Source organism: Oncorhynchus clarkii, chromosome 18, assembly GCF_045791955.1.
Source record: "Oncorhynchus clarkii lewisi isolate Uvic-CL-2024 chromosome 18, UVic_Ocla_1.0, whole genome shotgun sequence".
Lineage (NCBI taxonomy): Eukaryota > Metazoa > Chordata > Actinopteri > Salmoniformes > Salmonidae > Oncorhynchus > Oncorhynchus clarkii.
In genome coordinates, this window is record NC_092164.1 from 42770638 (window position 1) to 42784656 (window position 14019).

At 45.5% G+C, this 14019-nt stretch overlaps 1 protein-coding gene across 2 annotated transcripts in view; it reads left to right on the forward strand.

Annotated features, from left to right (window-relative positions):
- The window catches only part of LOC139373535 (A-kinase anchor protein 9-like), a 139227-nt gene that overhangs the window by 115014 nt on the left and 10194 nt on the right, over positions 1 to 14019 (forward strand). For both annotated transcript variants that reach the window (XM_071114157.1, XM_071114158.1), the window contains 7 exons: positions 135 to 275; positions 369 to 413; positions 583 to 699; positions 893 to 937; positions 4906 to 5637; positions 6551 to 6611; positions 11643 to 11764. In XM_071114157.1, the coding sequence (XP_070970258.1) occupies positions 135 to 275; positions 369 to 413; positions 583 to 699; positions 893 to 937; positions 4906 to 5637; positions 6551 to 6611; positions 11643 to 11764 (1263 nt within the window). The remainder of the gene's footprint in view (positions 1 to 134; positions 276 to 368; positions 414 to 582; positions 700 to 892; positions 938 to 4905; positions 5638 to 6550; positions 6612 to 11642; positions 11765 to 14019) is intronic.

The following is a 14019-nucleotide window of genomic DNA, read 5'->3' on the forward strand; positions in this document are numbered from 1 at the left end:
TTAGTTTTTGTGGGGTAGAGTTAGCCTGCTCTAGTTTCCATGGATGAATAAATTTGCTTACACCTACACTGCCTGGAGACGTTTTTCACAGGTTAAATGCTGACAAGCTGCTGTCTCTTTGAACTCTGAACCAGACTGCATCTTCTGGAGGCAACGAGCTGGCTGTGTCTGAGATTCTACAGGAGCTACAGAAGGTCAGGGACGAGGCTTCAGCCACCAAAGAACAGCTCAGCAGTTACAAGGAGAGCAGCAATAAACTCCAGCAGGAGCTCAAGGTATGTAATATCACCCTCAACAACCATGTTAGATTAATCCTCTGTTATTATTGCATGAGAGGGTGTTACAATTGTCACGTTTTACTTTTTTAGGCAAAAGAGGTCGCAATAGCCAACCTTCAAGAAGACCTTCAAAGGGTAATTAACTAATGTGAAAGGGAGTTCCTCCGATTGCCAGACACAGTACAATTCTACTTTGCCTCAGATTTGCTAAAGTATTGCAATACTTTCTTGTTCTTGACATTATCTTAAATCCATTGTCTTGAAATCCAATTTTTAGAATTTCTAACATCTAACTATTCCCCAGGTGTCATCGGGAGGCAGTGAGGCGAAGATGTCTGAGCTCCATCGGGAGCTGAAGGAGGTCAAAGAGGAGCTCAGCAGCTACAGGGAAAGCTGTGACAAGCTACAGGAGCTTCTACGGGTATGAACACAGTCAGATTCAACCAGTGTTCAGCAAAGGAAAGAACTATGGGAGTCGCAGTCTTCCAGTGCCGAACTTCATTTGTTGATTTATTAATTGTCCATTTTGTGTGGATAACAGTACATTTTGAAAATGTTGACCATTTTAGTGATTAACCAATCTGACCATTTCATTTTTTTAAATTGTACCAAAGGAGGGAGAGATGACCATAACACATCTCAAGGGAGAACTCTACCGGGTAAGTACAGTTGAAGTCAGAAGTTTACATAAACCTTAGCCAAATACATTTAAACTCAGTTTTTCACAATTCCTGACATTTTAATCTTAGTAATAATTCCCTGTCTTGGGGCCTCCCGGGTGGTGCAGTGGTTAAGGGTGCTGTACTGCAGCGCCAGCTGTGCCACCAGAGACTCTGTGTTTGCGCCCAGGCTCTGTCGTAACTGGCCGCAAACGGGAGGTCCGTGGGGCGGCGCACAATTGGCCTAGCGTCGTCCGGGTTAGGGAGAGGTTGGCCGGTAGGGATATCCTTGTCTCATCGCGCACCAGCGACTCCTGTGGCGGGCCGGGTGCAGTGCGCGCTAACCAAGGTTGCCAGGTGCACGGTGTTTCCTCCGACACATTTGTGCAGCTGGCTTCCGGGTTGGATGCGCGCTGTGTTAAGAAGCAGTGCGGCTTGGTTGGGTTGTGTATCGGAGGACGCATAACTTTCAACCTTCGTCTCTCCCAAGCCCGTACGGGAGTTGTAGCGATGAGACAAGATACCACGAAATTGGGGAGAAAACGGGGTAAAAATTTTAAAATTCCCTGTCTTTAAAAAAATATATATAAATATATATATATATATTTCACCTTTATTTATTTAACCAGGCAGGCAAGTTGAGAACAAGTTCTAATTTACAACTGCGACCTGGCCAAGATAAAGCAAAGCAGTTTGGCACATATAACAACACAGAGTTACACATGGAGTAAAACAAACATACAGTCAATAATACAGTAGAAAAATAATATATACAATGTGAGCAAATGAGGTGAGATAAGGGAGGTAAAGGCAATAAATAGGCCATGGTGGCGAAGTAAATACAATATAGCAATTAAAACACTGGAATGGTAGATTTGACAGTAGATGAGTGTGCAAAGTAGAAATACTGGGGTGCAAAGGAACAAAATAAATAAATACTGTAGGGGAAGAGGTGGTAGTTTGGCCTATTTATAGATGGGCCATGTACAGGTGCAGTGATCTGTGAGCTGCTCTGACAGCTGGTGCTTAAAGCCAGTGAGGGAGATTAGTGTTTTCAGTTTCAGAGATTTTTGTAGTTCGTTCCAGTCAATGGAAGCAGAGAACTAGAAGGAGAGGCGGCCAAAGGAAGAATTGGCTTTGAGATATACCTGCTGGAACGCGTGCTACGGGTGGGTGCTGCTATGGTGACCAGCGAGCAGAGATAAGGCTGGACTTTACCTAGCAGGGTCTTGTAGATGACCTGGAGCTAGTGGGTTTGGCGACGAGGGCCAGCCAACGAGATTTAACTTTGGATTGGAGATGTTTTATTTGAGTCTGGAAGGAGAGTTTACAGTCTAACCAGACACCTGCAACAATTTCTGCAGATAATTTTAGAAAGAAAGAGTCCAGATTGTCTAGCCCGGCTGATTTGTGGGGTCCAGATTTTGCAGCTCTTTCAGAACATCAGCTGACTGGATTTGGGAGAAGGAGAAATGGGGAAGGCTTGGGCAAGTTGCTGTGGGGGGTGCAGTGCTGTTGACGGGGGTAGGGGTAGCCGTAGAAAAATGCTTATTGAAATTCTCAATTATAGTAAATTTATCGGTGGTGACAGTGTTTCCTATCCTCAGTGCAGTGGGCAACTGGGAGGAGGTGCTCTTATTCTCCATGGACTTTAAAATGTCCCAGAACTTTTTTGAGTTTGTGTTGCAGGAAGCACATTGCTGCATGAAATAGCTAGCCTTGGCTTTTCTAACTGCCTGTGTATATTGGTTTCTAACTTCCCTGAAAAGTTGCATTTCACGGGGGCTGTTCGATGCTAATGCAGAACACCACAGGATGTTTTTGTGTTGGTTAAGGGCAGTCCGGTCTGGAGAGAACCAAGGGCTGTATCTGTTCCTGGTTCTAAATTTCTTGAATGGGGCATGCTTATTTAAGATGGTGATGAAGGCATTTTTAAAGAATAACCAGGCTTCCTCTACTGACGGGATGAGGTCAATATCCTTCCAGGATACCCGGGCCAGGTCAATTAGAAAGGCCTGCTCGCTGAAGTGTTTCAGGGAGCGTTTGATATTGATGAGTGGAGGTCGTTTGACCGCTGACCCATTACGGATGCAGGCAATGAGGCAGTGAACGCTGAGATCTTGGTTGAAAACAGCAGAGGTGAATTTAGAGGGCAAGTTGGTTAGGATGATATCTATGAGGGTGCCCGTGTTTACGGCTTTGGGGTTGTACCTGGTAGCTTCATTGATAATTTGTGTGAGATTGAGGGCATCAAGCTTAGATTGTAGAATGACCGGGGTGTTAAACATGGCACAGTTTAGGTCACCAAGCAGCACGAGCTCTGAAGATAGAATGGGGGGCAATCAGTTCACATATGGTATCCAGAGCACAGCTGGGGGCAAAGGGTGGTCTATAGCAGGCGGCAACGGTGAAAGACTTGTTTTTAGAGAGGTGGATTTTTAAAAGTAGAAGTTCAAATTGTTTGGGTACAGACCTGGATAGTAGGACAGAACTCTGCACGCTATCTCTGCAGTAGATTGCAACACCGCCCCCTTTGGCCGTTCTATCTTGTCTGAAAATGTTGTAGTTAGGGATGGAGATTTCATAGTTATTGGTGGTCTTCCTAAGCCAGGATTCAGACACGACTGAGACATCCGGGTTGGCAGAGTGTGCTAAAGCAGTGAATAAAACAAACTTGGGGAGGAGGCTTCTAATGTTAACATGCATTAAACCAAGGCTTTTATGGTTACAGAAGTCATCAAAAGAGAGCACCTGGGGAATAGGAGTGGAGCTAGGCACTGCAGGGCCTGGATTCACCTCTACATCGCCAGAGGAACAGAGGAGGAGTAGGATAAGGGCATGGCTAAAAGCTATGAGAAATGGACGTCTAGGACGTCCGGAACAGAGAGTAAAAGGAGCAGGTTTCTGGGGGAGATAAAATGGATTCAAGGTATAGTGTACAGACAAAGGTATGATAGGATGTGAATACAGTGTAGGTAAACTTAGGCATTGAGTGATGATGAAAGAGATATTGTGTCTAGAAACATCATTGAAACCAGGTGATGTCATCCCATGTGTGGGTGGTGGAACTGAAGGGTTGGATAAGGTATAATGAGAAGGGCAAGAGGCTCTACAGTGAAATAAGCCAATAAATGTTAACCAGAACAGCAACAAACAAAAAAACATCCGCACCACATTTGGTGAGGCGGGTTAGAGGAGAGTGTTTTGAAGTTGAGTTTTTAGAAAAAAAATATCTAAAAAGTTACATGAAGAAAAATATATCAAATATATATACACAGGACAAGACGAGGACAAGGGACATCTGACTGCTATGCCATCTTGGAAAATAATCTTAGTCTTAGGTCAGTTAGGATCACCACTTTATTTTAAGAATGTGAAATGTCAGAATAATAGTAGAGAGAATGATTTATTTCAGCTTTTATTTCTTTCATCACATTCCTAGTGGGTCAGACGTTTACATACACTCAATTAGTAGTTGGTACCTTTGCCTTTAAATTGTTTAACTTGGGTCAAGCTATTCAGGTAGCCTTCCACAAGCTTCCCAAAATAAGTTGGGTGAATTTTGGTCCATTCCTCCTGACAGAGCTGGTGTAACTGAGTCAGGTTTGTAGGCCTCCTTGCTCGCACACGCTTTTTCAGTTCTGCCCACACATTTTCTATAGGATTGATGTCAGGGCTTTGTGATGGTCACTCCAATACCTTGACTTTGTTGTCCTTAAGCCATTTTGCCACAACTTTGGAAGTATGCTTGGGGTCATTGTCCATTTGGAAGACCCATTTGTGACCAAGCTTTAACTTCTTGACTGATGTCGTGAGATGTTGCTTCAATAAACATTTGACTTCTACTGTACATCTTGCTGCAAAGCAGAATATTCCAACTTTACTCAGCAATATGGAAAAAGATCTGACTATTGACATGTCTTCACTTGTATGGGTCTTTGATAAAAATCTGTCCTTTCACCTCCCAGGCCTCATTGGAAGGTGACGGTGCCTCCACATCCGAGCTTCTCCAAGAGCTCCAGGAGGTCCGAGACGAGGCAGCCGCTACCAAAGGACACCTGAACAGCTTCAAAGAGTGCAGCGAGAAACTCAAGGCCGAACTCCAAGTCCGTGACCTGTCAATCGCGCAGCTCAAAGAGGAGCAACAACAGCTCAGAGTAGCCTTGGCGAAATCCGCGGAGTCACTGTCAACACTATCCCCAGTATCACCATCTCAGTCTCCCTCACTTGATCAGCAGCAGCAAGCACCACCCTCCCATCCAAAAAAGAAAGGCAGCAAACCGCAAAACCAACGCCAGGGGTCCAAGGGAAAAATGGCTGCCAAAGACAAACCATCGCTCTCCAGGAAGAACTCTGCTGCGGCAAACCAAAAGTCTTCCGACAAATTGTCCAGTCAATCGTCTGATCTTAGTGGATCTCAACGTCCGCCACATACAGACGCTGGCACCCAGACGGAGAAATTTTCCTCCCAGACATCTGGCCAGCCCAGATCTGTTTCAGAGGAGGAAGAGGTGGAGGAGATGATCGGGGAGTACCAGGAGAAGATCGTACAGATGCAGGAGCTGCATGCGGCAGAGATCCTGGACATGGAGGCCCGGCACATCGCAGAGAGCGAGGCCCTGAAGCGGGACAATCAAATACTGGAGGAGGAGTGCAAGGCTCTCAAGACCGTCATCGATAAGCTGCAACCCTCCCACAAAGTAAGTCCATTGGACGACATCAAATCAAACTCTTTGTCACATGCGCCGAATGCAACATGTGTAAGCCCTAAACCAACAGTGCAATTCAAGAAAGAGTTAAGAAAACATTTACCAAGTAAACTAAAGTAAAAGATTATAAAAAAGTAACACAATTAATTAACATCGAGGCTATATGCAGGGGATACTGGTACAGAGTCCATGTGCAGGGGTACAGGTTAGTCAAGGTAATTTGTACATGTAAGTAGGGGTGAAGTGACTATGCATAGATAATAGATAACAGCGAGTTGCAGCAGTGTACAAAAACTAATAGAGGGGGTGTCAATGTAAATAATCTGGTGGCCATTTGGTTAATTGTTCAGCAGTATTATGGTTTGGAGGTAGAAGCTGTTAAGGAGCCTTTTGGTCCTAGACTTGGCGCTCCGGTACCGCTTGCCATGCGGTAGCAAAGAAAACAGTCTATGACTTGGGTGACTGGAGTCTGTTACAATTTTTTGGGCTTTCCTCTGACACGCCTAGAATATAGGTCCTGGATGGCAGGAAGCTTGGCCCCAGTGATGTACTGGGCCGTACATACTACCCTCTGTAGCGTCTTACGGTCAATTGCCGAGCAGTTACCATACCAGGCAGTGATGCAACCGGTCAGGATGCTCTCAATAGTGCAGCTGTAGAACTTTTTGAGGATCTGGGGACCCATGCCAAATCTTTTCAGTCTCCTGAGGGGAAAAAGGTGTTGTCGTGCACTCTTCACAACATCCCAGCAGAAACCCGGTTTCAGTCTGTTTTCTTCTGTTTGGTGCCTAATTTAACATGACCCACATGATTTAACATGATGAGCTTGACATTTTTATGGGGGAGTAGGCCGTTTTTGGAACTCAAACTCTTCTGTATACTGACCTGGTTTCATGCCCTCTAGGCCCCCTCATCGAGACCAGAGCATCCCGCAGGATCGCAATTCAAAGACGGCTACACCAGTGGTAAGTTAATGTAGTGTCACATATCCCACCTCCATGCCGAATTGTTCTTGAGGTCACGTGTTTTCCCTAGTAATCACAATACCCTAGGCCAGGGATCATCAACTAGATTCAGCTGCAGGACAATGTTTTCTGAAGCGGATGGTCAGGGGTCCGGAACATAATTACAAATAATTAGTTGACTGCAAATTGACCTCAAGTAGCCCAAACAGATATGTTTGACAAAAAACATAATAATTTCAAACCTTGCTTACATTTGAATACGATCATGTGTCTCCCTGTTATGCGTAGGAATACTTGGGAACAGTATAAAACCACCTGTTAGCTAAATTCGCCCCCAGTTGGGGAACCCTGCCCTAGCCTATAAAACACTTTCACCATTTTTGGACCGGGTAACCTAACCTTTACACAAATGCAGAGTAATATATATAGCTTACGCTCAGTCATGGTTGCGTCAACCCCTCTCATGCAGACCAAGGCGCATCATAAGCCACCCTGGCTTCATCCTGTCATTATCTACACGTGGGCTGTTGTCTTAACCCCACCCTGGCTTAGTTTCCCAGAGGCAAGGATGATTTTGAGACAATGAGGGATTTTTCTACTCCTAAGCTTTCTCTAGTAAAACACATTCCTGGCTATGTAATGCAGAATTTAACTAATTTGTCAGCTCAAGCCATCTCCAGTGACCATACGCCCAGATTAGCTGCAAGGAACTAGAGTGGCACCCATGAAAACGGACCCTAACAGGACAGAAATGTCTTACTATTAGTTAAATATTAATTGTTAACCATTAATATTAAAAAAAGGTAAATACGTAATGTTTTTATCACAACACTCTTGGCATTCTCTCAACCAGCTTCATGAGGTAGTCACCTGGAATGCATTGCAATGTGTGCCTTGTTAAGTTAATTTGTGGAATTTATTTTCCTTAATGCGTTTGAGCCAATCAGTTGTGTTGTGACAAGGTAGGGGGATATACAGACGATAGCCCTATTTGGTAAAAGACTAAGTCCATATTATGGCAAGAACAGCTCAAATAAGTAAAGAGAAATGACAGTCCATCACTACTTTATGACATGAAGGTCAGTCAATACTGAAAATGTCAAGTTTCTTCAAGTGCAGTCGCAAAAACCATCAAGCACTATGATGATACTGGCTCTCATGAGGACCTCCACAGGAATGGAAGACCCAGAGTTACTTCTGCCGCAGAGGATAAGTTCATTAGGGTTACCAGCCTCAGAAATTGCAGCCCAAATAAATGCTTCAGAGTTCAAATAACAGACGCATCTCAACATCAGCTGTTCAGAGGAGACTGTGTGAATCAGGCCATGGTCGAATTGCTGAATAAAATCTCTACTAAAGGACACCAATAAGAAGAAGAGACTTGCTTGGACCAAGAAACACGAGCAATGGACATTAGACAGGTGGACATTTGTCCTTTTCGTCTGGAGTCCAATTAGATATTTTTTGGTTCCAACAGCCGTGTCTGTGATCAGCGGTGTGGGTGAACGGATGATCTCCGCATGTCTATTTCCCACCGTAAAGCATGGAGGGGGAGGTGTTATGTTGTGGGGGTGCTTTGCTTGTGACACTGTGATTTATTTAGAATTCAAGGCACACTTAACCAGCATGCCTACCACAGCAATCTTCAGCGATTCGCCATCCCATCTGGTTTGGGCTTAGTGGGACTATCATTTGTTTTTCAAACAAGACAATGACCCAACACACCTCCAGGCTCTGTAAGGGCTATTTTACCAAGGAGGAGAGCGATGGTGCTGCACCAGATAACCTGGTCTCCACAATCACCCGACCTAAACCATATTGAGATGGTTTGGGATGAGTCGGAGCGCAGAGTGAAGGAAAAGCAGCCAACAAGTGCTCATCATATGTGGGAACTCCTTCAACATAGTTGGAAAACCATTCCAGGTGAAGCTGGTTGAGAGAATGCCAAGAGTGTGCAAAGCTGTCATCAAGGCAAAGGGTGGCTATTTGAAGAATCTCAAATATAAAATATATATTTTGATTTGTGTAACACTTTTTTGGTTACCACATGATTCCATATGTGTTATTTTATACACTGCTCAAAAAATAAAGGGAACACTTAAACAACACAATGTAACTCCAAGTCAATCACACTTCTGTGAAATCAAACTGTCCACTTAGGAAGCAACACTGATTGACAATAAATTTCACATTCTGTTGTGCAAATGGAATAGACAACAGGTGGAAATTATAGGCATTTAGCAAGACACCCCCAATAAAGGAGTGGTTCTGCAGGTGGGGACCACAGACCACTTCTCAGTTCCTATGCTTCCTGGCTGATGTTTTGGTCACTTTTTAATGCTGGTGGTGCTTTCACTCTAGTGGTAGCATGAGACGGAGTCTACAACCCACACAAGTGGCTCAGGTAGTGCAGCTCATCCAGGATGGCACATCAATGCGAGATGTGGCAAGAAGGTTTGCTGTGTCTGTCAGCGTAGTGTCCAGAGCATGGAGGCGCTACCAGGAGACAGGCCAGTACATCAGGAGATGTGGAGGAGGCCGTAGGAGGGCAACAACCCAGCAGCAGGACTGATACCTCTGCCTTTGTGCAAGGAGGAGCACTGCCAGAGCCCTGCAAAATGACCTCCAGCAGGCCACAAATGGGCATGTGTCTGCTCAAACAGTCAGAAACAGACTCCATGAGGGTGGTATGAGGGTCCGACAAGTGGGGGTCTTGCTTACAGCCAAACACAGAGCAGGACGTTTGGCATTTTCCAGAGAACACCAAGATTGGCAAATTCGCCACTGGCGCCCTGTGCTCTTCACAGATGAAAGCAGGTTCACACTGAGCACATGTGACAGTCTGGAGACGCCATGGAGAACGTTCTGCTGCCTGCAACATCCTCCAGCATGAACGGTTTGGCGGTGGGTCAGTCATGGTGTGCGGTTGCATTTCTTTGGGGGGCCGCACAGCCCTCCATGTGCTCGCCAGAGGTAGCCTGACTGCCATTAGGTACCGAGATGAGATCCTCAGACCCCTTGTGAGACCATATGCTGGTATGGTTGGCCCTGGGTTCCTCCTACTGCAAGACAATGCATGTGAGACATGTGGCTGGAGTGTGTCAGCAGTTCCTGCAAGAGGAAGGCATTGATGCTATGGACTGGCCCGCCTGTTCCCCAGACCTGAATCCAATTGAGCACATCTGGGACATGTCTCGCTCCATCCACCAACGCCACGTTGCACCACAGACTGTCCAGGAGTTGGCAGATGCTTTAGTCCAGGTCTGGGAGGAGATCCCTCACGAGACCATCCGCCACCTCATCAGGAGCATGCCCGGGCGTTGTAGGGAGGTCATACAGGCACGTGGAGGCCACACACACTACTGAACCTCATTTTGACTTGTTTTAAGGACATTACATCAAAGTTGGATCAGCCTGTAGTGTGGTTTTCCACTTTGATTTTGAGTGTGACTCCAAATCCAGACCTCCATGGGTTGATAAATTTGATTTCCATTGATACATTTTGTGTGATTTTGTTGTCAGCACATTCAACTATGTAAAGAAAAAAGTATTTAATAAGAATATTTCATTCATTCAGATCTTGGATGTGTTATTTTAGTGTTCCCTTTATTTTTTTGAGCAGTGTAGTTTTGATGTCTTCCCTATTATTCTACAATGTAGAAAATAGTAAAAGTAAAGAAATCCTTGAATGAGTAAGGTGTTGTAAAAATGTTGACCGATTGATTATAGAAAAGTATGTGGACACACCTTAAAATCTGTGGATTTGGCTATTTCAGCCACACCCGTTGCAGACAAGTGTATAAAATCAAACACACAGCCTTGCAATCTCCATAGACAAACATTGGCAGGAGAATGGCCTTACTGAAGAGCTCAGGATGTCACCTTTCCAACAAGTCAATTCGTCAAATTTACACCCTGCTAGAGCTGCACCGGTCAACTGTAAGTGCGGTTATTGTGAAGTGGATGCGTCTAGGAGCAACAACGGCTCAGCAGCGACATGGCAGGCCACACAAGCTCACAGTATGGGACCGACGCGTAGCACGTAAATATTGTTTGGCCTCGGTTGCAACACTCACTACCGAGTTCTAGTCTTCCCCTGGAAGCAACATCAGCATAAGAACTGTTCGTCGGTTGCTTCATGAAATGGGTTTCCATGGCCAAGCAGCTGCACACAAGCCTAAGATCACCATGCACAATGCCAAGTGTTGGCTTGCTACCATTGGACTCTGTAGCAGTGGAAACACGTTCTCTGGAGTGATGAATCACGCTTCACCATCTGGCAGTCTGATGGACGAATCTGGATTTGGCGGATGCCAGGTGAACGCTACCTGCTACCTGCCCCTATGAATAGTGCCAACTGTGAAGTTTGGTGGAGGATAAATAATGGTCTGGGTCTTTCATGGTTTGGGCTAGGCCCCTTAGTTCCACTAAATGGGAATCTTAACGCTACAGCATACAGTGACATTCTAGACAATTCTTCGCTTCCAATTTTGTGCCAACAGTTTTGGGAATTCCCTTTCCTGTTTCAGCATGACGAAGCGAGGTCCAGAAGTAGTTTGTCGCGATCAATGTGGAAGAACTTGACTGGCATGCACAGAGCCCTGACCTCAACCCCATCGAACACCTGTGGGATGAATTGGAATGCAGACTGCGAGCCAGACCTAGTCACTCAACATCCGTTCCTGACCTCACTAATGCTCTTGTGGTTGTCCCTGTAGCAATGTTCCAACATCTAGTGGAAAGCCTTCTCAGAAGAGTGGAGGCTGTTATAGCAGCAAAGGAGGGACCAACTCCATAATAATGCCCATGAGATGAGATGTTCGACGAGCAGGTGTCCACATACTTTTTTAGTCATATAGTGTATATACCATACTGTTTCAACAAACACAGAATGTTTTTGTCATGGCATGACTCTTTTGAGTTGATGCACATGTTTTCTGCTGTTCATAATGATTGATGCTTTGTCCATTCAAAGAAAGTGTTTTGCTTCCATTGATATGCAATGTTAACCTTGTGTGTACCCTACTGCAGACAGCAGTTCTGAATGGAGTCAGCGGACAGGCTACGACCTGCCTAACCTGCAGCAGGAGTTCAGGACCACACCAGAGGGAGCCAGAAAAGAGACAGACGATGCACTGCCTGACAGAATTAAGGTACAAGAACTGCACTTGGCAATGTAAAGTTAAGCAATCAAATGAATTTATAAAGCCCTTTTTACATGTCACAAAGTGACGATGTCACAAAGTGCTATACAGTGCTATACAGAAACCCAACCTAAAACCCCAATCAGCAAGCAATGCAGATGTAGAAACACGGTGGATAGGAAATACTCCCTAGAAAGGCAGTAACCTTGGAAGAAACCGAGAGAGGAACCAGGCTCTGAGGGGAGGCCAGTCCTCTTGTGGCTGTGCCGGGTTGAGATTATAACAGAGCATAGCCAAGATGTTCAAACGTTCATAAATGACCAGCAGGGTCAAATAATAATCACAGTGGTTGTAGAGGGTGCAACAGGTCAGGTCACCTCAGGAGTAAATGTCAGTTGACTTTTCATAGACAATCATTCAAAATTAGAGACAGCGAGTGCGGTAGAGAGAGTTGAAAAACATCAGGTCTGGGACAAGGTAGCATGTCCGGTGAACAGGTCAGGGTGCCGTAGCTGCAGGCAGAACATTTGAAACTTTAGCAGCAGCATGACCACGTGGACTGGGGACAGCAAGGAGTCATCAGGCCAGGTAGTCCTGAAGCATGGTCCCAGGGCTCAGGTCCTCCGGGAGGGAGGGGGTGAGGACACCGGATAAGACAGGAGAAATACTCCAGATATAACAGACTGACCCTAGCCCCCCGACACAAACTATCGCAGCATAAATACTGGCGGCTGAGACAGTAGGGGTCGGGGAGACCCTGTGGCCCTGTCCGACGATTCCCCCAGACAGAGCCAAACAGGCATGTTATAACCCCACCCACTTTGCCAAAGCACAGCCCCCACACCACTAGAGGGATATCTTCAAACCACTAATTTACTACCCTGAGACAAGGCTGAGTGTAGCCCACGAATATCTCCCCTACGGCATGAACACAAGGGGGGCGCCAACCCGGACAGGAACATCACGTCAGTGACTCAACCCACTCAAGTGACGCACCCCTCCTTGGGACGGCATGGAAGAGCACCAGTGACTCAGGGTTAGAGTCAGAGAATCCCAGTGGAGAGAGGGGAACCAGCCAGGCAGAGACACCAAGGGTGGGTCATCGCTCCAGTGCCCTTCACCCTCACACCCCTGGGCCAGACTGCACTCATAGGACCTACTGAAGAGATGCGTCTTCAATAAAGACTTAGTGTCTTGCTTAAGTATTCATCACCCTTTGCATTTTTCCTATTTTGTTGCATTACAACCTTTAATTTAAATTTATTTTTATTTGGATATCATGTAACGGACCTGCACAAAATAGTCCAAATTGGTGAAGTGAAATGAAAAAAATAACATATGTATTCGCCCCCTTTGCTATGAAGCCCTTAAATAAGATCTGGTGCAACCAATTACCTTCACAAAATGTATATATCACACAGGTGGACATTATTTAAGTGTCACATGATCTCAGTATATATACACCTGTTCTGAGAGGCCCCAGAGTCTGCAACACCACTAAGCAAGGGGCACCACCAAGCAAGCGGCACCATGAAGACCAAGGAGCTCTCCAAACAGGTCAGGGACAAAGTTGTGCAGAAGTACAGATCAGATCAGGGTTGGGGGTTTAAAAAAATATCCAAAACTTTTTTAACATCTCATGGAGTACCATTAAATTCATTTATAAATAAAATGGAAAGAATATGGCACCACAACAAACCAGCCAAGAGAGGGCGACCCACCAAAACTCACGGACCAGGCAAGAATGGCATTAATCAGAGAGGCAACAAAGGGACCAAAGATAAAGCTGCAAAGCTCCACAGCGGAAAATTTGAGTATCTGTCCATAGGACCACTTTAAGCTGTACACTCCACAGAGCTGGGCTTTATGGAAGAGTGGCCAGAAAAAAAGCCATTGCTTATGCCCCAAAAGGCATGTGGGAGACTCCCCAAACATCTGGAAGAAGGTACTCTGGTCAGATGAGACTAAAATGTAGCTTTTTGTCCATCAAGGGAAATGCTATGTCTGCCTCAAACCCAACACCTCTTATCACCCCGAGAATACCATCCCCACAGGGAAGCATGGTGATGGCAGCATCATGCTGTGGGGATGTTATTCTTCGGCAGGGACTGGGAAACTGGTCAGAATTGAAGGAATGATGGGTGGTGCTAAATACAGGGAAATTCTTGATGGAAACTTGTTTCAGTCTTTCAGAGATTTGAGACTGGGACGGAGGTTCACCTTTCAGCAGGACAATGACACTAAGCTTACTGCTAAAGCAACAC